The following is a 24,801-nucleotide window of genomic DNA, read 5'->3' as shown; positions in this document are numbered from 1 at the left end:
GAGGGAGCGTTTGAGACACTGGTGTAACCCACTGAGAACTGATGGCTCTGCCTCCTGGCAAATCCCATGCCCCACAGCGCCCTGCATTCCTCCCAGGAGCCAGCACTCTCCCCTGCCCACAGCTGGTAAGGAAGAACAGGGCTCTCTCAGCCACTGTGTCCACCCTGGGGGTGGCAGAGCCTTTCTCTGGGCTACCCAATATGCAGGGCAGCCCTGTCACCACATCTTACACCTTCCTGTGTCAGCCACTGCACACCTGTGCAACACGTGAAACCCAGGGCATGTTGCCAGTATGGTGCTGGGAGCAGAGGGCTGTGAGCAGGGCCTGAGGGAAATGCTCTCAGGTCACCAGGCAAACCCTGTTGGGTTTTTTCTATGTACACTCTTGGCACAAGCAGAATATTTTGTTCTCTGACCAGAACACAGAGCTCTTCCCATGGAGCAGCCTGAACTCCTGCTGCTCACAGACAAAGTCACAGTGATGCTGCACCTCCCTGATCTCAGTGTCTGTGGCCTCGGGAAGAGCTAGAATAGATAAATGGCACCATGTCTAAGGGCATGGGACAGTACAGGACACAGGCCCAGCCTTGCTGGGCTCATCCTGGCTGTTGCAGTGGTCAGCTGCTTCACAAGAAGGCATCTGGTTACACGTACTCCCTTAATTAACCAACGTGGAAAGCAAGGAAACATAACAGGAGGTTAGGCTGAATTTTTTCCCAACCATAGGTAGAGAATGAGTATATGGTGAAGCCTGAAGATTGCAGTCCTTTGACTCACACAGAGGATTAATAACATGATTTTGATCCCTCAGTGTTCCAGAGCAGGAGTCCTCTTTTCAGACTTCGTGGAATAAAGTCATATAAAAGCCAATTTAGCTGAGAACACAAGTTAGAATCAAAATATTTACTTGTCTGCTGCACATCAGCAACAGGAATCCTTGTCTGGTTGCCAGCCACCGGTGAACAATCAGCTGTTGGCTGGGCGGCTCTGGCATGTATTAAACACTGACAGAGATGACTATTTGTTTCTCATTTATCAGCAAACCCCTTTGCTCTTCAAAAGGGAGAGACACAGCTGCCAACCCAGCCTGCTCCTTGATTTCTTCCAGCCACAGTCTGGCAGAATCAGAGGGACAAAGGGAAGAAGTACCTGTTTGTGCACCTCAGCACATCTCTTGCTTCCCTGCCAGCAACACCTGCACAGTGAGTCTTGATCAGCTTAAGCAATACCTCTCCTGCTGCACCTTCTCATCCTGACAATCATTTTTAGCTTTTTCTGTATATCTGACCCCTCCCAGCAAGCAGAATGAACGTATTTAATTAATACTTGCATGTTCTTTCCCACTCTGAACACACCCTGAGCCGACAGAGACGTTATTCACGCTGTGCCCTAGACAAGAAAGCTTTTACCACAAGGGATGATTTTCTGATGAAGCATGTGCTGGATGTGTGACCTTTGTGGGTTTACACTGGAGAAGCTTCTGGAGTCCTTTAGACAAACAAACCCCTGACCAAGCAGGATTGATGCGCATTTTGTAGCCTTTGTGCTGTGAACCAGCTGCCGCGCTTGCTCCTGTCAGCAGCAGGTAAAGTGCTTCTTACAGAGAGTGTGTGAGGGACTTTGGAATGTGCTGTGGGACCCCTCGGGAAAAATGAGGTGTAGGGCAGTGCTGTCACTGCCTGGGGACTCTGGCTTGCCATGAGGTCCGAGTTTGAGATCTGCTTGTATTTGTTGCAGCTGCAAAGAGGTAATTGTCAAGTGACTTCTTTTGCAAGAGCCTTTGGACAGAAGGGATTTTGCAGAAATGAAAGATGAGAGGGTGCACGTTCATGATGGGCTTCCAGCAAAGCCTTGGAACTAGGCTTTGGGGATTATTAAACACAAAATTCATTTATTTTCTGAACTGAATACATTCCCTAGGGAAAAATGAAAAAAAAAAAAAGAAGTTTGGGCTGAGACTCCCACCTGTCTAGTTGGGACAAACCTTTTGGAGGTGTTTGGCACAGAGGCAGAGAAGATAAGCTCAGTGGAAAGAAGTGGCCGGGAAGGGGGAAGGGATGAGCTCGTGGAGTGAAATTGCCCAGAAGCAAAGCACAGCCACTCACTTTGCAATGAAAAGCTTTATCATCTCTGCACAGATTAGTGCAGCTAAAAATAACTTCAGCTCAAAGTAAACAGTTTTTTGAGTGTGCTCTGCCCTGCTGGAATGCCAGCCCCGCACAGAGCCACCATGTCAGCAGCCACAACCGTGTCCCCACGGTCCCAGTACCCAGAGGGGCTCCCCAGAGCCCTGCTCAACTCCTCAACCCTGCCCATTAATAGGGGTTACCCTGGAGGGGGGTCACTAATGAGTTTAGCCTCATTACAAGCTTTTTTGTGTTTCACTTGTTGAACCTTTCTGGATGAGCAACTTCTATAAAAACAAAATGGGTCTGAACACCGGGTAATTCATTCAGAAATCCCAACACCCACTCTCTCTTCCCTAATCAACAGCAAACTGTCCTTCCCTTGACAGCAAAAAGAGTGGCTTGTCACCAAAGCTGCATTTACTTGTCCGTTTCTCTTCTTCTCATGAATCTCCAAGTGAAGTTGTTATTTGATGGCTTGAGACATCCACTCTTTCCTTGGGGAGCCCAGCACATCATTGAAATATGTTCTGTGGGGGTTTTTTTGGATGAAAAATAGTTTATTTGAAGTATTTATTTTATGGGAGGAAGTCTAGAAAAAAAACAGGTTGTCCCATTTTTTCCATGCGTATCTTGTGCCATTCCACATTTCCTTGCAATCCTGATGACATCAAGTGACACGGAGACCTCAGTGCCTGGGAAATGCAGTGGGAAGCTGCTCTTACGTGAGGAGGCTGCATGCTGCACCAGTGGCTGCCACAGCGCTGCTCTAACCTGGCAGCACGGGCTTCTCAGGGAAGCGAGGCTTAGGCTGCAAAAACATTCGGGTCAGAGGCAGGTCAGACCCTTCTGAAGTGACAGCTTGTCTCCTTGGGCTCCAGAGCTTCCTGGAGGTTCCTTTGTGCTGGTGGTGTTCCTTGCCGGAGCAGGCAGCGTGCAGTCCAGCACGGTGGTGCTGCTCCAGGGCTGGGCTCCTTTACATTAGCACCCTTGGGGATACTCTCACCTCATTTTGACATTTGCCCTCTAAGATTGGTTCAGTTTTGTCCCTCCTCCAGCTAAAGGTTGACAGTCAACCTGCAGGGAAGCTTCTTGCTCTTCTCTGAGTCGTGCTCTCCCATACCGTGTGGCACCAGAGTAGCGAAGGTGGCACCCACAGCATGGGCTGCCAGCCATCACAAGACCATCCTTTCCCCTGTGGCATTGCTCTCTGCATCCCGCTCTGTGGCACAAAACTAAAAAATTCACAGTTTACTGCAGGCCAGCTGCAAGGTCAAAAGCAGCAGAGCCAAACCTCCAGCTGTCCAGAGTGGTAATGGCATCACCATCGATCCTAGACTATACAGGACAGCAGAGGATGAGGCAGATGGATACAACAGGCAGCAACAACCTCACCAAAGACAAACGTGTGAGTAAAGTAGGAGCCACTAAAGGCTGACTGTGGCTGCAGCTGAGTCAGTCAGCTCAAGGCTGTGACACCATCCGTCACAGAGGGTGAGCCACGCCAAGCAGCTCTAACAGCTGCCCATCACCTCCGGATGAATGTCTTACGGTGGACAAAGCAACAGGACAAGAGATGGTGAGCATGAGCTTCAGCTAGAAGTTAGGGTGTATTACCGTAAAATGTCAGCTTTTGCTTAAGAACAGGAAGACTGAATACATTGAAAGCCATGCATTTTTTTCCTAATACGTGAAGATTTCAGGCAAACTTTTTGGCATCTTGGGGTTGCCACCCTTGCAAAAAAAAAAAAATACAGTCTGTAGAAAAACTTAAACTGCATTTTTTTACTTAAAAAGAGTTTTGATGGAAAATGTCTGACAAGTCCCTTTAGAGGATGATATTTGATGAGAAAGTCACTGTAAGGGCTCACAAGTGTGTGCAGAAAAGGATGGACTTTGTGGTGAGTCCTTTGGGGGGTTTGTTTCCAGGACCACACACAGGACTGGGAGCTTTGAGCAAGACAAGACATGTCTTATTTTAGAAGTACATATTCTGAGCTCCTGGCTTTCTAAAGTACTTGGCTGTTGCCACTGTTCTTTGTTCTTTGTTCTGTAATGGTACTGGCCACACTCTGCCAAGGAAATGCCTGGGTAACTGGTGTAGCACTTGCATCCTTACCAGACTTGGCCTCCAAACCCTGCAGTCCAAGTGTTAGTGTGAAGCTGTAACCTTCTGGATCCTTTTCAAATATAAGCTGGAGTAAAGGGAAAACTGCAGTCTCCTGAGGCTGTGCTGTCCCTCGGCACAGCAGAGCCATCCTCCCTCCCTGGCATCTCATGAAGACAGGCAGGACATTGTGATGAATCCCTTACTGCTACTTTTGGGTGAGCAGCAGCAACGTGTGACTCAAAACGGCTGGAGAGAGATGAGTTCTGCCAGGTAATGCATCTCAGGAAATCAAATGGGCTTCCTGGGGCTGCTTTTGAACTAAAACTGAATTGAATCAGAAGGCTGCACGAGGTTGGCTTAGGGATGCACTGAGCATGGATATGTTTTGCTCTGTTGAGGTCCACTCCCCTTCATCTATGCCTCAGTATTGTCATCAGGGTGTTTCCTGTGCTGCTTGCTGCTGTTGTTGGTGTTTTTATCTCTTCCTGTGATCCTGTGGGTATCTTTCACAGCAATCTTCATGTTTTTGGGCACACACAGATTATGTCTGGAGGTGGTGATGGCAGCAGAGGTGGAAAAGTTCCAAGTGTGCAAGGTGGTGCCAAGGTGGGAGGAGAGGCTGGTGCTCTTCACCTGGCACTGAGTGGCTCTGGGTCCCATCTGTCATGGGAGAGCTGCAGCAATGCAGAGAAGTGCCTGTCTGGTGCTCAGCAAGACAGTGGGTTGGGAAAGTGCTCCTGGCTCACACCACTCACTTTGCATGCAACCTGAAACAAAAACTCACCTAGCTCGAGTGGGGATTGGATCCGTTTCTTGGCAAACACCCTTTGTGCTCCCCAGTTGAGTTGAGGACCTGAGTGTTCTTACAGCAGGGATGGAGCAAACCTTTCACTCTCTCAACAAAGCAATTACCACTAATGAGCCCTGTTCCAGTCTGAGCGTTCAGGCAGGAGCAGGCAGCACTATGTACATTCCTGTGTGCTCACACACCTTCCCTCCACACTGGTGGGGCCAGGCAGGAGCATGGGCCCAGGGGATGACTGCAACCACCTTGATTGATTGGTTTCAGCCACACGGTGGGATCTGCAAGGCTGAAGGGACACTAGGAGGGGATGCCAGCCAGAGGGACATTCCTCGGTCCATGTGGTACCAAGAACATCCAAAATTTTCTCTTCTTCTCTAGTGACCTCAAGCTCACTGAGAGTTCCCAGGGCGTGCTTCACACAGCAGGGTGGCCACAAAGGCATGTGTTTTATATGTGATACTGCCTTAGCACCTTCCCCCTTAAATCCAGGTGCTGTCACCAGCTAGCTCTGCACTTCACCCCCAAATACAGCTGGCATACAGGGGCAGATGAGCTGCAGTACTCCTGGGGTTTACTCCATGGGAGTCAGTGGAGCAAGAAGCACTCCAATACAACACAAAGCTGGGTTTTTCTTGGGAGGCACTTTCCCAGTGCTACACCTGGCAGGATAGCTCAGGCTGCTCGGGGGGGTGGTGGTGTCTTTGGCCAGGCAGTGGTGGAGAGGATAAACGGTGGGATGCAGGTGAGATGTGCATCCGAGCAATATGCCAGAGAATCCTGGGGGAGCTGCAGGCAGGAGGGAGCGCCCTGCAGCAGAAGCCCCAGCGCTGAGCACCGAAGGGAGGATGCTCGGGCACATGCAGCTGCCGGGGGATGGGGTTACAAACCGAAGCTAAACAAAGATCCCTGTGAAAAGGAAACGGATCCCTCCTGCCGACTGTAAGGTAGGAGCCAAGCGGGAGTTGCTTGACATCATCGGGCAGAGCATTGGATTACAGCAGGCAGGGACTGACTCGAGGGGAGGAGAACACGCCCCTTGGGCCCCACAAGTGCAACTTCATTTAGCAGCTCCCAGCAGAAGGAAACTGCAAGTCTGAAAGTGGCCGCGGCTCTCCCGGGCAGCCTGGCTGCTCGCCACAGCGGGCAGAGACGCCAGGAGGGTGTAATCCAGCTTCGACTCCTTCCTCAGCGGCGGGACCACAGGACTTGGGAGCTGAGAAGCGGCGGGAGCCAGGGCTGTAAGTAGGGCTGTGCTCGCTGTAGTGGGGGCAAGAGCCTGGCGAGGGGCTGGGGTGGTGGGTGACAAGGACGCCTGCCTGGGAGTGCAGCCAGGGGCTCTTCTCCTGCCCACAGCCGTGCCACGAGGCAGGGGTTTGTTCGGAGAGATGGTGAACTTTTACCCAACCGACTGCGAACAGCGAGGGTTTTGCTGCCGGCAAACCGGGGGCTGAAACGGCAGAGCTGCATCCCGGTTTTTCTGCTGCTGGGAGAGAGCAGCCGCTCGCAGGCTGATGGCAGGGACGTGGCTGCTGTTTCGCTTGGGAAATAACGCGGTTCAGCGCTCGCCGCAAAGGGGTAGCAGGGAGAGCAGACTCAGAGGATAGAAATCACAGACGACCGCGGATCAGTGACCCCCGTGGGGATTTCTGGCCTCATTTCCAACATGTGTCCGTTTATTCTGAGCGATTTGCCGGAGGGAATCCCTTACAGCATGGGGGTTGCTCTGTGCTCGCACGGGAATGGGACAGGCACCCGGCAGTCCGTCAGTGCGGGGCCGTGGTGGGAATCCATCCCTTGGGATGTCAGGAGCCGTAGGGCTGCCCGGGACTCCCCTCGCAACTGCGGGCACGAGCAGAGCTTTCAGAGCGTGGCAGCAGAAGCAGGCTCAGAGACTTGCTGGCATCCGGCTTTCCAAGCAAATGTTTGAAAAGACAAAGACTCGTGATAAAAAAAGAACTGCTGTGTGGTGGTATTCTCAGGAGGCTTTGCAAATTCCTCCACCTCGAAGCTGTGTGTCTTTCCTCTCTCTGGATTCCCCTAAGCAGCTGGTAGCGAGCCGTGGTGGGGAGCTTTCACATGCATGCAATGCCTTGGCCCCAAAGGCGTCTTTGGGAAATTTCCTTTGCTTGGAAGGGGTAAATGGTTCTGCAGATCAAGAGCCAAGTATAGCTGTGAACCCAGAGGCAATGCCCTGGGTGGCTGGGCTGGTGACTCAAACTAGGAGGAGGACAGGCTGGGGTCAGCGAGCACGAGGCAGCTGCAGCGGGGATGCTGCTGCAGTGTGAGGGTGAAGGGGGATTTGTGGAGTGGGTACGGCTTGACTGGGTGGCTGAGACTCTCAGATGGTGACAGCCACTCGAGCTCTGGGCTGTTTGCTCGGCGTGCCTGGCTTGGTTACTGTGGGGCAATGCTTGGCTTCAGAGACTCTTGCCTGGAAAGAGCCACCATGCTAATGTGTGGCCACCCAACAGAGAAATTGCCACCTTTCAGCTCCTGTGAGGGGTGGTGTTTAGGAAAGCGGGATGCATGAAGAGATCCTCAATGGCTGTATTTGTTTATAGTGCAGGTGTAGGTTAAATGGCCATTTATAAACATGGATATACCAATAGAGCTTCATCTACCCTCAGGCACAGAACAGAGCACTGAGTCCTTCAGGCAGAGTTTCACATGGGTGTGAGCAGCCTATGCTGTCGTTTTGGGGGACACTTTCCACGGAGTGTAGACTCAGATGCCTCAGAGAACTGGAGACCATTAACTACAGTACACAGGCAGCTTGGTCATGAGGAGATGAAACCCAGGAATGTTCACAGCTGTGCATGTTCTGACCACCTGGTACTTCTGTAGCCAGTGGCTGATCCTGAGGGGTGTACAGGCACATGATGAGCTAGGATGGGGAGTTTTGCTTTTTCCTCTTATTCCAAAGAAAAATCAATGTTCTTTTGATCCCTCTCAGAGGAATACCCACAGGGACACAACCTTGCCACCCAAAATAACTATGGAAAACGTTTTCCAAGCTGCTAACATTTCCTGATCTTCCACATTTCAGAACCAGTTTCTGCGGCACACTGCTGTGCATTAATGCCTCCAGCCTGTCTGGGCACCCAAGCACCAGCATCATTCCTATTTTACATGGGCCTCACACAAAGCAGATGATTTCCCTGGGCTCACACAGGTCTGTGGCAGAATGGGGGACGAATCTACACATCCATAAGGAACAGCAGAAGCTTCAACCTGGCTTTTTATTTGCCTGTGTCACCCTGTTCTGATCTCTCCCGTTTTCACATTCCAGTTTTCTCCACACTCTTAGGGGTTTCCTCTGTGTCATCAAAGCTGTTTATACAGACTGATCCAAAAAATAAATTTTCCATCACAACACCCATTTTAGAGAGGATGAGAGGGGAAGAAAGCCCACTGCTTCTAGCTGTCTTGCTCATGAATAGAAAAGGACAAGTCATAAGGGAAGCCGCTCCCCAGGGTTGCCAGCACCAGCCAGGGAGAAGAGAAGGTTCAGGTGTTCCATGGGCCTTGTCCCAGGCTCCTCATGATGGCAGTTAGAGAGGCTGAGATGGCTCCAGGCCTCGGCTGGCACCTGCAGCACAAAGCAGGAAGAGCAGCAGTTGGACTATGAACTGCCTGGGCCCCACTTCAAAACTCTCACTCGCTTCGAGCCTAAGGGAGTATGTACTTTACACCACTCATTTCTGGTTTCCACAGCAAGTTCCCCAGCACTTCCCTTCCCAGGAGAGCCCAGAGAGTCCAGGTGCTCTTTGCACAGCTCTTCCATGCAGGCACAGTGCCAGTCACAAGCCACTGCCTGGGGAACTCCCTGTCGGGCGCCGAAATGCCATTTCTGTTGATATTTGCAGTGATGTAATAAGCCAAACATATCCCCACCAGAGCGTCACCAACTTTACTGGAGTTACTGCTTCCACAAAGTGTAATTAATCTGTGGTGCTCACTGCCATGAGATATCTGTGGAACAAAGAGCTCTGAAGGCATTTTAATGGATATCAGGTAGTTATCTTGGTAACAAAACAATTCTGGGTATGATTAAGAGGATATTGCATTGTAAGGATTGTAACACCTCCTGGTTCAGAGTCATTAGTGACTTATGAAAAGCATTCCAGTACAATTAGAGGTTTTCTTGTACCTCTGAAGCCAAGGTTGCCAGCTGCTGCTGGAGACAGGGCACTGAATGAGGCAGTCTGGCTGCTCTGGGAGGACCAGGCTGCTGTCCTGATCAGCCATGCATGCAGCCTGTTGTTTACCCAGCAGCCAAGAGATGCAAGAACAACCTTCTCCCTGCTGCCATCATCTTGCTTGAAACCAGGAAGGATTTCCTCTCTGGATCAAAGCAGCACCGTAACAGCAGTTGTGTAGAACAGTCTTGAATTCTGCCAAAAAAACATTCTGGGGTGTGTTTTTCTGGAACATACATTCATCTTGAAGCAATGCTGAGAGGACTAAGGTTATTTTATGTGTTTGCTCCTTTTGGGTAACAGCTGGTCACCATGGAAGGAATCTGAACCTCAAACATCAGATGGGACAAGAGAAATGATCTTAAGTTGCAACAGGGAAGGTTTAGGTTGAATATTAGGAAAAATTTCTTCACCAAAAGGGTTATCAAACACTGAAACAGGCTGCCCAGGGAACTGCTGGAGTCACTATCCCAGGAAATATTAAAAAAATGCCTGGATGTGGCACTTGGGGACATGGCTTAGTGGTGGACTTGATGACCTTAAAGGTCTTTTTCAGTCTAATTGATTCTGTAATTTTATGCTGGTTCCCTTGTAATTCATTCCTGATGGGGTGTGGATGTTTATCTAGCCAATGAACCTTGATGGGTTACAGAACTAGACAACAAAACAAAGTCAGTGTAGCCCATCCTGAGGTGGACCAATCCATGTACCACCATTAAAGTTCCAAACAGCCTGGCCTTTGTGCTGAGGGGCCTCTGGAGCTCTGCCCATCACCCTGGGAGCAGCAGGACCAAGTGAGCCAGAAGAGGATGAGCCTTTATGGATGGAACAAGAGGGGCAGCTTCAAATCTGCAGACTCCAGATGCCCAAGCAAAGGCTGTGGGGAGAAACACCTAGCCAGAGCCAGGCCTGCAGGGTTAGAAAGCCAATACCAGCTGCTAAAGAGTTTTTGTCTCCAAAATCAGCGCTTTTTTGAGAGAGAAAATGGGGGTTTCCCCTCATGTCCCATCACAAACAAGGCTGCTCAGTGATAACTTCTACTTCAGAGCATCATTGCTCCAGTTTACTTTAAGCCTCTCTTGGCAGAGGCCCACGTGTTTTGAGATGTTTTGCAACACTGCTGAAGTGCTGGAGGTTTAGCTGTTTGGGCAGTGTAACATGCAAGCCAGGGCAGGAAGGCAAAGGAGGAAAATAAAGACTTGTGGATTCCCAAAGCTGGGTTTCTTCCTTCCTGCTTTTGTTTGGCTGCTTGGTGCCCAAAAAGGGCAATGCATATTCCCAGAGTTGTGGGAATACTGTTTCTTTTCCGGTCCAGTGTTTCCAGTAAGCACTTTGCTATAAATGGGATTAAGACTAACAAAAGTTTATTGTTAAATCCCTGTGTCTTTGTTTAGCTCCTGTCATGATCATAATTAGCATTTTCCACTTCTGCAAGCCTGTCATCTGCAGAGCTGAAAGTGTTTTAAAATATTTGAAGCATCTAACAGGGGGAGGGAGTATTAATAGCTCCATTTAACAGATGGGCAAACTGACACATAAAAGCAGCAAGTGCCCTGTCCTTGAAGCAGGGCCAGAGCCAGCAAGTAGTCAGCTTCAACTACAAAGTTTTGAAAGTGGGTCAAAAAAATAAAGAGAAAGGCTGTAGATCTGTCCCAGTTTGGAAAATGATAGGAAATGGTTCCAGTCACAGTCATACTTAACCCAGGTGGACCAGACAGATGAATTGCTGGATGAGCTGCTGCTTATATGGTTAAGTGGCTCATCTCTTGATTTCTGTTCTGCTAACATTTATCCCTGGGACAAAGGGAAAAACACAGTCCATGATGTTCCAAAATAGTCAGAAAGCTGAAACAGCTGCTAAAATAAGCAAGTGTCCTGTTGGCCGGGCTCTGCAGGTCAGGGGATTGCAAAGCACCCACAGATGTTGAGGCCACAGAGGAAATGTCTTTGAGCAGGGCTTGGGGACAGCAGGAGGAGGCTCAGCTGTGCACAAACAGCACAGACCCAAGGAGCTGGACACAGACCCAGCAAGGCAAACAGAACTAGATTAAAGTTCCCCTTTCACCTCAGAGAAGCTGATATGGGAGTTTCACTTCTTTAAAGGGCAGCAGAGCTGCAAACCAATATTCATTTATACTCTGGAGGCAGCTGCTGGTCTCTGCAGTGCAGGTCAGGACATGAGTTGCCTCAGTTCTCCCAGCACCTGTGAGAGGGCAAAGAAAGAAGCAAAACCAAAGAGGACTTCTCTGTGCAGCCCAGCTGGCCTTTCCATGTACTTTAACACAACAGTCCAAGTCTATTAGCACAAACCCTCCTGAGGAGGTGCCACATGAACACACCATTCCACAGCCCTTGTGCTGGTGGTGTCTCCACCAAGCCAGGCTCCATCTGAGTCTGCTGGGCAGAGCCCTGCCAGCCCTCTGCTATCCTGGTCACAGAGAGTGGGAAGAGCAGCTGAGCCTTATGCTTCCCAAAACAAGCACAGATAATGTTTTCTTACTTTTTTTCCTTCTTCTTTCCCAGAAGCTGTTGTCCTGCTGTGCATGAAGCGTGTTTGAAGTCATGTCCAGAAGGAAAGTCCTCTAAATCAGGTAGGGACTTATACTATGGCTGATAAAGCTTTTATTCATAGGGAAATATTACAAACAGAAATGGGTTTTTTCCTTCCTGTAGCATTGAGTCACTTGACCTCCCTCTGTATTCTGGATTACTAGATGCTAGAAAGCCGCTAAGAGGAAAAAAATGCCAACAATTCTGCCATAATGACTTTCCTGCTGTATTATCCACACCTCACAGCCGTGTCCTTGTACCAAGCCATGTTCCAGCTCTGACTCCAAGGCAGCCCCCAGTGCCAGTTGTGCTCCACAGCCTCTCCCTGCCAGCGATGGGGATGTGCTGTGCAAATCCTACTAAAGGCTGCCCACATGCTTTGCACGGGAATGTTGGTTGCCTGTACACAATGATGTAAGCGAGTTCTATTCTGCGTGTAGAGTCAGCCCAGCAACGTCCAGGGAACCCCCAAAGCTTAACCTTCCGTGGCTCCTGCATAAATGGCAAGTCCTCTCTGTGGTTCTGCTCCTGTGGCTCCTGCACTCAGAGCATCCCCTCTGTCCTCAGATCACTGCTTTCCCTTGCACAGAGCTGCCTGGGCTGTTTTGTGTGAGGTCTGCAGTACAGGATCTCAGGACTCTTTGGTGCACACAGACATCCCTCCTCTTGCAGGTCACTCAGAGCAGTTCATCTCAGGTCCAGCATGGTCCCTACGCATGTTGGAGACACCCCGTGTCCTTCTATGCCCCAGCTGCACTTCAACAGGCAATAAAATACTTGGCAATTGATTTTATTAGGAGCTTTCCCTTTCCTAAGACTAGAGCTGGCAGTGATCAGTGAGCATCCCCAGGGTGGCATTACAGTCATGTCTCCTCTTCAGCTCAGGTTTAGATGTCACATCCCCAGGGACTTAGGCAGAGAGACTTACCCTGCCTGCAGGAAGGATCAGGAGCTGCTGTCCCCTAACACAGCTATAAGGAAATGAAATACATCTGTCACAGAAATCTTCAGCCAAGGAGGTGTGCAGGCCTGCAGAGCTCTCCCTGCCCAGGTGGGGGTCCCAGCAGGGTAGCACAGCCAAAGGGGCTCCTGATTCCATTGGGTAACAGAAGCCGTGGAGCCACCTGGAGCCTCAGCCACCCCTCGCTGGCAGCCTGTTCTGAACCCCAACACTTTCCTTTTCTGTTGTAGGGCTAACACCAATAGCACCATCCCAGCCACCAAAGACAGATTTTCCCCAAACCCCTTTCTCAGCAAGCACTGCCCCTGGCCCAGGGTGGGGGTCCCAGTGGTGCCTTTCTGTGCAGTGGAGCAGACAGACAGGGCAGCCAGCTCCAGGGAGCAGAGCTAAGCCTGGTTTTGCTAACCAGCTTCGTTCTGTGCTGACACTCTTAAGAGGTGCCCTGGTTATTTTTAGGCACCACTGGGAGCTGCCAGGGATCTTGCACCTCAGGAGGCATCACAGCCTTTCGCTCAGCCCCTTACACAGCTCTGAGTCAGGAGGACTCTTTGGATGCTGGATGCAAATTCCTATGGGATTGTGCAAGCCTCAGTGAGGCAGAGCCAAGGCAGGTGGCTCTCAGCTTCCTGCACCCTGTGCTGAGCAGAGCCTCCCCAGGCAAAGCCTCCTCAACAGCAGCAGCCAAACCTGCCCAGTTACAGCCCTCACAACTCCTCTTTCAAGCTCGGCTCCCCTTCCCAGCCACGCAAGCGCTGCTTTCCCAGAGCAGCAGGGCTCAGCTCCTCAGATGACAAAGAAGAGCTGGACTAAGTAGCTCTGTTTCCTTCTAGGCATAAGAATAAAGACTCATCCTTGTTTACCTCTGTCCTTGTAGAGAGGTCTCCCTTAACCCAGAAAGAGAGCTATACCATCAAGGGCTGCTGTAGCTTCACCTTCCTCTTATATGTGACAAGGGCAGCCGTGCTAGAGAATAGCCCCAGCTGCATCTCCTCAGCACTTGTTTGACTTCTCCTTACCCAGGGAAGCCTCCAACGTATTGGGGAGCTTGTGCTGAGGTCGAGCATCCCTGAGCCAGGAATTCAGGTTTTAGAGGTGATGTTCACTCAGAGGTCAGTGCCTTGGTGTGATCAGAAAAGCTGTGGGGCTACTGGGGGGTTTCCAGCCTTTGAGGTGGAATCCATTGGGACTTTTCTTCATGAACAATCTGGAGGAAGGCAAGGAACCCAAGCCTGAAGGGAATCCCCATTGCACAGGAATTCACCCTGTGGCCCAGGTGTGGTAGGGTGACTGCATATCACAAGCAGGGAGAATACATGGGCCATGCCTGCCCCAGCAGCTGTGGGATTTCTGTAGCTGAAGGGTCACTGGTCTGTGGTGTTGTCTGCTTTGCAAGTTCAGGCACTAGCAGATCCTCCACACAGTTGTTCATGTAAAAATATGTTGATACATAAAGAGAAATAAGTAAGAAGTTGTGAGAAAATAAAAGTAATGGAGAAGGGACTCATAACCCCAGAGTCCTTACAGCTTTGAAAGGGGACAGAGGGTCCTATGAGTGCTCATGGCTGCTCTGGGTGAACACAAGCAATTTGGCTCTCTTCTCTCTGCCATGCAAAAGCCACAGTGCTGTGTCCATCCAGTGTGAGCCGGGCTTGAGGGGGTGAAAAATGGGCAGGGAGAAAGGTGCCAGCCTGCCATGTCCTAGGGCCTGCTGGGGCTGAGCGTGGCTTATCCATGCTGTCACCCATCCCTCAGAGGGACATGTGTCTTTTGGAGGTGGGGACAAAGCAGAGTACCCTGATTCATTAGCACCTTGAAGCCGAGAGATGTGAAAAACAAGCTCGACCTGGGAACAAAACAAAAATACAGCTGCTGTCACGGCAACTGTCTCCAGATGCACAAAGAGACCAATTATTTCCGTTAATCAACTTAGTGAGAAGCTGCAGAAGAGGCTTAAGCTACATCGAGGCTCAGTAGTGGGGGGAGGGAGGAGCAGAGCGGCTCCATCGAACTGTGATTCTTCCCGTGCTGGAGGATTTTTGGAGCAGCTTCTCAGCACCTGTGCCTTGTGGGGACTGACAGAGGGGTGCTGCCTGCTTCAGGCATGGGGATGCAGGCTGGCAGCACTGCGTGGCCAGAACTGAGCACTGGGCACCCTTCTGGCAGATGGAAGGATGGATGGATGGACAGACGGACAGGGAGCTCCCTCCCACCATCACCCACGCATCCTGATGCTAACAGGATGCCAGTGGGGCTGAGCAATGCCCTCCTGCCTCCCTCAAGCTCCCCCTCTCCCCTGGGGATCAGAGCAGAGCACACAAGGACTCGCCCTACCCCGACACCGAGGGTTGGCTGGGATTTTGAAATCCGGCTGGGCCATTTCTTACATCAGTGGGAAGCCAGGCAGTGGCTGTGAGGATGTGGGACAGCAGGAGGGGCCTTGCAACAGTGAGGACTCTGCAGTGGGGGGGCCATGAGGATGTGCTGAAGGCCAGGAGGGAGGGGAAGGAGTTTGGGGAGCTTGGCAGAGCTGCATACAAGGTTCGTGAAGTCATAGAGGAGTCAGTCTAAGTCTTATCTTAAACATGGGGCTAAGCAATTAGTTATTAGTTCTACAGGCATTAAATGATCTTTATACTGTAAAACCAGGCCAAATGAAAAGAAGGGATCTATTTGTGGACACTGAACCTCAGCTGTATCTACTCTCCTCCTAAAGGAATTAAATTTTCCAGCAAGTCCTAGAGAATGCTGGAAGCTCTGTTCCTGCAAAACCACTGCAGTGGCTGGAGCAGCCGTGATGTCTGTCCTGGCTGAATGTATCCTATTCAGTGTAAGAGCCAGAGGGTCCAGAGTAATTACAAGGAATCCCACAGTTAAAACCTTGCATAAATGCCAATGTGCCATACCCAACTTGATATCTCTTCATCACTGGAGTCTGGTGAGGCTTTTCCATGCTATTCTCACCTAGAAAGAAGCTGCTCAGCACATGAGATGGACACACGTGCCTTGGTAGGAGATCAGGCTGCTGCCGTGCTCCTGCTGTTTTCTCACCAAGCCAGGAAGCTCAGAGCTCAGCAGTTCAGAGCACATCAATTCTGGCCAGTAAGACCCACCACCACCACGTTGTGAAGAACACAGAGCCAAGAAGAGAGGGGGAGCTCTGCCTTTGGTGCAGACCCTGTCACCAACCATACACAGCTTGTTGCAGCCAGGCTGGGCTCCCAACAGGAGCATCTTCATCCTCAGCTGCATCTTCAGCTCAGTTTCTGGCCATGGATCTGAGCTTTAGTGCATGGGGGTCATGAGACATAATGAGGCCTGTACGGCACAATCACAGGTCTAAAAATACCCAAACAACACTGTTAAAGAGCCCTTCTTCTTTGATGTACAGCCCCTCACGCATGTTCCCAGACAAGACCCAATGGAAAATTTGCTGAAATTCCAGCTGGAGGTTGTCAGACTGTTGGTGGAAACCCCCTGACCTCAAGTGCTGGCCTCAGCCCTACGGGATATTTTTTTCTCCTCACTGGATGTGACTCTCCCAGTGGGAAACCTCACAGCAAACCCACAGGGAGCACAGAAATCCCGGTGCTTCCGTCTCTGTGCTCTACCAGGCCCCCCTCTTTAGTAAACCATCCTACACTGTAAATATTTTAAAAGCCCAGCAGGGCTGCTGAGTATGTTTTGCTGTTGTTATGGATCCGGCCCCAGCAGGAGAGGTCTAATAATAGTCCTGTACCCTGGAATGAAAGGGCAAGGGGCACTGCACAATATGGAGAGCTCCAAGGAGACTGCACCACTTCATGCCTTGCTGGTGGGATGTGATGCCTGAGCAGAAAAAAGGGTCACATCCCTGTTCCCAAGCAGAACTTTGGAATTTTGCCCCAGAAACATGGCATGGTTTTGTTGGCTTCAGGGCTTTACAACTCCAGAAGTTTGGAGAGTGCTAAATCCACTGGTTAAATCCACCAAGCAGGAGGGAGAGCGTGTCCTGGGCTGGGCTGTGGGATGAGGGCGCCGTCTCCAACTGAAACCTGCAGCTGTTGGTCCCAACTGCCCCTGGCAATGGACAGCGTGAGGCCAAAGCTGGGCTGCAGCACCTCAAAACGGGACTCTGTCAGGGCTCCTGATGCCAGGAATTGCCTGCAGCAGGCACAGGAAAGGCTGAGGTACAGGACTCCCTGCCTCAGGTGTCCCAGGGACAGCACGGAGGGCAGGGCAGGGCTGTGCTGGCTGCCTGAAGGCACAAGGGTGTCCAAGCAGGGGCCTAAGCTGCCTCATGCCTCACGGATCTGTGCAGAGAAGGGGGCCTTAGGAAGAGAGAAGAACACTGAGAAAGGAAAAAGGTTAAAGGGCAGAGCAGGAGGCACAAAGCAGGCAGGGGGGAAATGGCTGAGTTCAGCCCAGCCTGCTGATAGCCAGCACCAGCACCCAAAAATAGCCCTTCCTAGCCATGAAATGTTTAACCTAGATGAGGGACAGATGCAGTTTCGTGTGAAGGGTTTCCTTGAAACTGGAGTCAGGGCTGGCTGTGACTGTAGCATCCACCCGATCCCAGGGATCAGCCCTGGACACTGGCTGGGATCGCAGAGTGCTGTGCTGGGGGTGACCTGCCAGATGTGCCCAGGTTGCTTCTCTGCCACCCTTACGTTGTTTGCAGTAACTGTTTGCTGTAGTCCCTGGGATCTGTGCTGTGAAGCAGGCAGGGGGGACACAGGAATCAAATGCAGGCTTGTCAGTGGGACCAAATGGAGCATGGAGCTGACCCAAAAGAAATGCCTCCGTTTATTCTACCAAAAGGCAGAGGAAACATTTAACCCTTTAATTTTTTAGCACCCACCTTCTAAATGGGCAAAACTCAGCCCCAGAATGAGTAGGGCTGGTTTAGCTGCAGCCCCCAGAGCGGAGCCAGCTGCTCTGTCAGCTGCTGGGTGATTTCCCTGGAAAATGCCGACAAGCCCAGTTGCAATCTGACAGCAAAACCTCTCTGGAAGCCAAGTCCCCACCAGCAAAGCCAAGACTATTACAGCTCAGATTTTTTAGTACTCACAAGACACTACAGAAAAATAAGTCCAAACCAAAACAGCAGGCTTGGCAGATCCAGGGGCAGCTCTGGGGACATACCTGGTGTCAGTGGCAGCTTGTGAGGGGCTTCTTCACTTGTGGCCAGCTGCCCCGGGACAGGCAGCACCACTTCCCCATGGCAGAGGGGACACAGCCTCCCCCCAAGCAGCAAACTTTTGAGGAATGTGCAAGAGGCAGCAGATCCCAGCCTTCCTGCCCCATCCCTGCGGGCTGGCACGCTGTGCTGAGGGCACAGGGACTGCTTCTGTTACCATCAGCAGCAGGGAGGAAAGGGAGGGCAGGAAAGGACCCTCTGGGGAGGAGCTGAATCACCTCTTTGAAGCGCCCTACAAACCTTTGCACATTGTATGTGTGTGTGCCGTGGGATAACGCCTGCAGTGCCTGGCAAGAGCAGGCCCATATCCTGCCAGTCCACGGGAGAATGAAAATACAAAGGTGGGGAGCCAGCGGGTGATGCACCTCCCTTTGCACCCCCTGCCACCCCGAAATGACTCTCCAGGTGACAGTTTCAGGTTGAACTATGTGGCAAGAGGGAAGGTGGTTCCTTTGCAGTCCCGAAAGATGTTAAAAGCAGTCACTGAGTAAAACCCCACAGAACTGTGGGTTCTGTGCCTCGAAGCACGGAAATGCTGTTGGAAAAATCAGGTTTTTCTATCAAAATTGAGGCAGCTGCTCCCATCACCCTCTCAGCCCAACGACTTCCCAGAGGCAGAGGCTGGAATCTCTCTGCCAGCGGGGAGGGATCTGCCTGCAAGATTTTTGAGAGCCACCCACCTTGAAAATCCCGGAGGAATTGCACACATATGAAGGCTTTGCTGTTAAATGTGCCTGTCTCCAGCTCTTTGCATGGAAAGCCGAAGGCAGGAACCCTCCCAGCCACGGAAACAGATAAATCACATACGCCATCTCCCGGCCACCGAGCCGGCACCCAGACCCGCACACTTGGTGCCTGCTATTTTGAATCAGGGTCCGTGTGAGAGGAAACTTACGTACTTGGCACTGCCAGTAGCGTTGGCAGCTACATCAAGGGGCAGCGGGAAAACGCTGCATCCCAGGGGCTGGCTCCTGCTCCCCAGTTTGGGGAGTCCATCCTAGAAAGCAGATGGTCCTGCCCCTAGTACAAGGGCAGCAGGACTCTGGGGCATATCAGCTCTGGAATAGCCTCACTGGTTCGAGATGGACCCGGGCTTGTCTGGATTGCTCCTAGGGAAACCTCCCAAGTCCATATGACATCTCTCTGGCAGCTGTAGAATGTCAGCAGTGTCTGGGCTCCGGTGACCTGTGAGGATTTGTCTGGGAATGATGGATACTTGTCCTGTCCTGGGGAAAAGGCACTTTGCTTGCTGAGCTCATCCAGCCTGCTGCATCCAGAGTGGGTGCCTTATCCGAGGAAGGGCACGCCAGAGATGGAAGGAGGGAAAAGGAGAAAAAGAAGCTGGATCTCCTCCTGGGGCAAAAGATGCAGATTTTCCCAGGGCTTGTTAACAGGAGCTAGATGGATGCCAAGTCTGTAGAGGAGGCAGGTGTTCACAAGAATTGTTAACTTTGGGGAAATAGGATCTCCTGCAAGATCTGGGTGGGCCAAGCCCCACATCCCACCAGTGAGCTGGTGCCAGCACTAGGAGAGGAGTCCCTGGGGCTACCAAAACATGCTGGGTTTCCGTGGGTTTGTGGTTACTGCACCCTGCTCAGCTCAGGAACGGAGAGAATCTAACCTCTTTTATCCCAGTTATTGCATCTTCACCTGCATCTCCTTTCTACTGCCATAACATCGGGGATTGGAGTGAGGAGTGCGATTCCTGTTCAGGCTGGTGGTCTGCCAACAGATTTCCCTGGCAGGGAAATCAGTATCAAGCAGGATTTGTAAAGGAAGCTGAGCAAACTCCTCTGTGGGTCATTAACTCCAAGGCACAAAAGCGAGTGAATGTGCATTAAATGTGCATGAATTTGTTTTCACTGCACACGAGCGTTTCTAATTGGGACCTGCTCCAAGCACTGACAGCATCAGCAGGGCTAGAGGCACATTTTACAGTGATCAGAATCACAGATAAGACAGCAATTAATCTCTTGATTCCACGCAGAAAAACAAACTAAGTGCCAAACAGAGTATACAGGAGCAGGAACTGAGAGCTCCAGTGCAGAGGCAGCGTGTGCTTGCTGTGCCCAGGAGCCAGGATCCCCACAACACCGTTCCCAGGTCCCTGCACTCCGTGTGCTGTGCAAACGCTGGCAAGGGAAACCAGCAGCCAGAATGAAAACCCAGCAACTTAAGGATTCATCAGCTGAACTCAGAGCTGGCTCACAGCGGAGCTCGCATGTGACAAGTGGCCGCTCCGGGCCTTTCTTCGTGCTGTGCACTTGGCACTGGCACAAGTCTGGAGTGAAGGGATCCAAATGTCTTGCAGAAGGAATGATTTTCACAGGGTAAAGTGTTTATCTCCCAGCAGTCTGGCCCAATGCTTCTTCAGTGACATTCAACAGCCAGCGGAGGCCAATACTGCTCCAAAGCCCTGGACCTGTAAAATACTCCCTGCTCCCCCAACTTTCCGATGGGTATCCATCATTTCCCATTACAAATTCAGGTTGGATCACCACCCCATCCCCCAAGCAGTGAGCCAATTTGGCCTGTGTTCAGAGCTCCCATGCCATTTTGAGGAGGAAGCAGGGCTTTCTCTGTAATGCTTTTTCTGTAGGGAAAAGCTGCTGCAAGCGACCTTGTGCGCCTAAAGGAGAAGGCTGGAAACTCAAACAAGAGACAAGTGCCGTGTCTGCCTTTGCAGTGGGAAGGCAGAACAAGTTCAGGCAGCTGGGATGGATCCTTCCTGCCTACCTGCCCTCACCTGGCACAGGGGGTCACCCAGCACAGTCTCCTCACACATCACCCCACGTGAGAGAGGTGATATCTGACATTTCAGTAGCTGCTGTCAGAGAACTGGAGCAGAGTTACAGGGACTATTTTCTCAGGCTGTAATGTTACCCCAGAGAGTAACCTAACCTGGAGGGAGCCATGACTTGAGCCATGCCGAGCATGCTGGGCCTCACAGCTGTGTTTTCTCTGCAGCATTTTGCAAGCAAATAGAGATGCAATGGAGGTAGAGTCCAGCACCTACACTGACTTCATTTCCTGCGACCGGGCTGGCCGGAGGAACGCTGTCCATGACATCCAGCGAGAGGCAACCACCATCAGCATGCGCAAGCTGACCGAGGACATGGGTGACCTTGCTGTTGAGGGAGCAGGTGAGCTGCCACACGCACACACCAGTAAGCCCAGCAGCTCCTGCACAGGCTGGAAGGGCAGGCACGAAGTGGCAGCACAGGTGACCGGTGCTGTCTCCAGGAGCACTGAGGCTCAGGAGGAACATCCCGTTCCTCACTGCTTCAGTCAGTGCCTTCATGCTCATGGATGCTCAGGTAGTGGGAGACTCTCCAGATCAAGGGGTGCTTTCAGTGAGCTGAATGATCCCTGGTTCCTGGCACAGGAGCTCTGCACACTCCAGCGCAGGCCCTTTGCTCACGGGTGCTTAAATAAGGCATGCACTGACCAAGACCCTTTCCAGAGCAAGTTACACATCAGGTACACCTTAGGCTTTATAAAAAGCACGTATTGGGCAGGTTGTGGTTTGTCTTTTTCTTTTTTGGTTGGTTGTAAAAAAGTCAGCCTTTGAATAGTTCTGCAGTATTTCAAATAACAACAGAAATAACTTTCACACCAGCAGCCATCTCCAAATGCTCCCCTTCAGCCCGAATGTGGCAGCAATGTCACCCTGCTCAGTATCTGCTGGCCAGCTGGCTGTGGGGAGCTTGAATCCTCTGTCAAACCTGCCACTCTCATTCCACTAATAAGCCACACAACACAGACTATCATGGAAGAGGGGAAACTCAGTTTTTCCCTTTGCTGTATTAATCCTCTAGCCTACAACCTGTAACTATAAAACCACTTTAAAATACATTACCCCAACTGTACTTCTTTCAGCACCACCATACCAGTGTGAGTCCATCCACCGGCCCATAGTAAGCAGAACTTGGAGCTGTTCTAACAGAGAGCAGCTCAGGCAGCTGCCAGGCTGTCAGGCAGACAGTTCTGGAGCACTTGAAAGTTGGGTGATGAGAGCACATCCCTGCCCTGAGGCTCCCTCCCAGCATTGCCAGATGTGTTGAGAAGTGTTTGTACTCCAGGAATGTGAAGGGAGAACCCAATACTCTTAATCATAGAATCATAGAAAATGGCTTGGTTTGGAATGGACCTTTAAGACCATCTGCCATGGGCAGGAGCACCTTCCACTCAACCTCCCAGTCCAATCCAAGCTGGTCTTGAACAGTCCCAGGGATGGGGCCAAGTATCTGGTCACAGGAGGGTGACAATAGCTCTTCAGGTGACAATCTGGATGAACTCAGCTATAGCAATTACCAATGGCTTGTGTCCTCAGCAGGGTGTAACTGTGCTTTCTTCCCAATCCTCCCTTCTGCAGAAAGCCAAAGAGATGCCAGTTCTTCTGACAACGACCCTGGAGCAAGACCAAAGGGGCAAGAAAGCAGCCCCTCCCCATGAGAGCAAAAAGGGGGTGGGTTGGGCAGGAGGAGGGCCTTGCTGTGAATATTAAACAAGCATTTGTTGAATCTGTGGACAAAAGCCAACCTGGAGCAGCAAGTTCTGTCAAATGCCTCTGCTGGAACCGTGCTTGTGTAGAGAGACACAAGACACTTGCAAGGACTGGCACCTCCAAAAGACTCCTGCCCCATCCCTAAAGATTTAGAGCAACACTGCCGTGGTTGTAGTGATATGAGCCATTCTCAAGATGCCTTAGCTGCAATTTCCTCTTAGGGGAAAAACAGTTTCAGTAATAATAGACACACCAGATTTTCCTGTCCAAGGTACCTTCCTCCTTTGCAGATTTAGACTATTATTTATTCTGTTTCCATAGATTAGAAATTTAGATTATTGGTTTTTCTAAGCCTCACCCTCATCTGCATCTTAGACCTGGCCTCTGGATTGTCCACGTGGCCCCTCGTCAGGGTCAGGGTGGGCAGTGGGGAAAGGACCCGACCTGTCCTGCTGCCCTCATGTCAACACCACTCACCTGTGCTGCTGCTGCTTAGCATCAGGAAAGGACCAAAGCACAGCTGTGTGGGGATGAGCCCCACCTGGAGACCCAGCAGCACCAGCCACAGGCATCTTTTTCATCGGGTTTTAACACTTCAAGATGTTGTTAAGGGGAGGGGAGGAACATTTTGCTGGTTTGACTGTTGACATTCAGGCTTAACTTTGCAAGCTGTTAGCTGAGATGATCTCTGGTAGGATCTCACACCCTTCTCTCTTTAAGGAGACATGTTTTGTGTTAAAGATGGTTTGATAAAACTACATAAACTGTTGGAATAAATGACACAGCCTTCAAGTACTGAAGGTGGTTTTTTCTGCCTGGATGTTTCTTCTTCCTTTGTTTTACCTTTAGCTGCAGGGTGGTTTCATAGGGAGACACGGAGCTGTGCTAGGAGAGTCCCCTGAATTTGGGTCTCTGAAAGCCCATGGGTTTGCAGCACCCAGGTGGAGGCAGGTGTAGTTGGGCACACATTATAAAAGTCTGCCCCCACTTTCCCAGGTTGGCTGCCCAGACACCAGCAGAATTGGTGCCAGTGGGAAGAGGTGTTTTCCCTCTGCAGCACAGAACTACAGAACACTGCTGGTGTTCCACTGATCCCAGTGGAGCAGCCTGACTGGGACTGACAGCCAGCACAGGGACAAGGCAGGGCTGACCTGGGAAACTCCCCACTGGTGACACAAGGGCAAGCATCACCCTGACAGCCTAGGGGAGAACTGAATGTTACAAGTTTGAGATTTATCAGCAAAAACAAGGCCATAAATCAGCAGAGAAGCGGTTGCCAGACAGAGGGAGAATTGTCTGTGAGAAGTGATGGCCATGGGGCAAGCACAGAGGTGTTCACAGCTCCAGCCCCCACAGGAAATGAGGAATTGGCAGCCAGGCAGTGGCCGTGGCTGCTGCTTCCCAAAGAGTTCCCGGAGTGGCTGGGTGCCATCGCACAGCCATGCCCAGATAGCAGCCAAGAGCCTGCTCCCACTTCCCGTGCCCCCAGGGCAAACCAGCAGGTAGTTCCTGGACCTGGCTGACAGCACAGTTGTGTCTTTAAGCCCCATTTCCAGCTCTTCTCACCACAGAACAGTAATTTTGGCTCATGCTGACACACACAGAGATGAAAGGCAGTGTGGAAGGACTGAGCACCACACAAGACCTCTAGCAGTCAAATCTGGGCTAATCTTAGCTCTCCCTGGTCAGAAAATAGCTGTTTCAGAATTATATTTAGGCAGAGGAGTAGGGACCTGTTGGCCAGCTACTCTGAGCAGATGGGCAAGAGGCATCGGGTTCCCCCTGCAAGTGACAGCCAGCTCAGCCACTGTCACTGACTGTGCTGCAAGACCAAGGGCACTGCCTTAATCAGCCACATCCTGATCTGCAGAGCTGCTGAGCACAGGGATGCTCTAAGCCCTTCATGTCAGCTGAACATGGCCATGCCAGACCTGTCAAGGTCTAACCAAGCACTAAATGACCCAAAACCTTTGGGCAAACACTCCCCTGTCTGCACTGACTGTGCAGCCCAACAGCCCAGACCACCCCTCTTCTGCCTCTGAGCATCAACCAACTGTGCAAAACCCAGGAGACAGGGAAAGAAAAGTGACTACTTTTGATAAACACCTGGAAAAGTGAGAGTACACAGTGCTGGCACTGCTGCTTCCAGCAGTGGGACACACCCCTGTGATTACTGAAGGGAAAAGGACGGGATGCTGGAACAACCTGTGGCCATAAATCCAGCTTGGCTCCCTGGCATGGGAGCAGGCTTCCCTCTGGCTGCCAAAGTGCTCCAACCTGGCACCAGGAGAAGGCACAACTCAAGACACCAAAGCCCCCATCACACCTATCAGTGAACCCCTGTGGTCTAGCAGGGGTTGAGGACCA

At 51.2% G+C, this 24,801-nt stretch overlaps 1 protein-coding gene across 2 annotated transcripts; it reads left to right on the top strand.

Moving 5' to 3' along the window:
- Positions 1 to 6,035: 6,035 nt before the first annotated feature.
- On the top strand, positions 6,036 to 23,254 carry PKIG (cAMP-dependent protein kinase inhibitor gamma). Of its 2 annotated transcripts, none has more exons than XM_010397010.4 (4): positions 6,036 to 6,279; positions 11,767 to 11,831; positions 20,895 to 21,070; positions 22,303 to 23,254. In XM_010397010.4, exons 3-4 carry the CDS (start codon positions 20,920 to 20,922, stop codon positions 22,380 to 22,382), a joined length of 231 nt encoding a protein of 76 aa, XP_010395312.1. In that variant the 5' UTR covers positions 6,036 to 6,279; positions 11,767 to 11,831; positions 20,895 to 20,919; the 3' UTR covers positions 22,383 to 23,254. The 2 variants fall into 2 exon arrangements, with proteins under 2 accessions (XP_010395312.1, XP_010395310.1); XM_010397008.4 differs by having other exon boundaries at positions 11,764 to 11,831.
- The last annotated feature ends 1,547 nt before the right edge of the window (positions 23,255 to 24,801 follow it).

The sequence above is a fragment of the Corvus cornix genome, chromosome 20 (assembly GCF_000738735.6).
Source record: "Corvus cornix cornix isolate S_Up_H32 chromosome 20, ASM73873v5, whole genome shotgun sequence".
NCBI lineage: Eukaryota > Metazoa > Chordata > Aves > Passeriformes > Corvidae > Corvus > Corvus cornix.
This window is presented reverse-complemented; position numbering and strand designations above follow the sequence as displayed.

Coding starts and splice junctions, on each gene's coding strand:
- PKIG (XM_010397010.4), top strand. CDS start 20,920: ATGGAGGTAGAGTCCAGCACCTACACTGACTTCATTTCCTGCGACCGG. Junction 21,071..22,302: donor CCTTGCTGTTGAGGGAGCAG/GTGAGCTGCCAC, acceptor TCCCTTCTGCAG/AAAGCCAAAGAGATGCCAGT.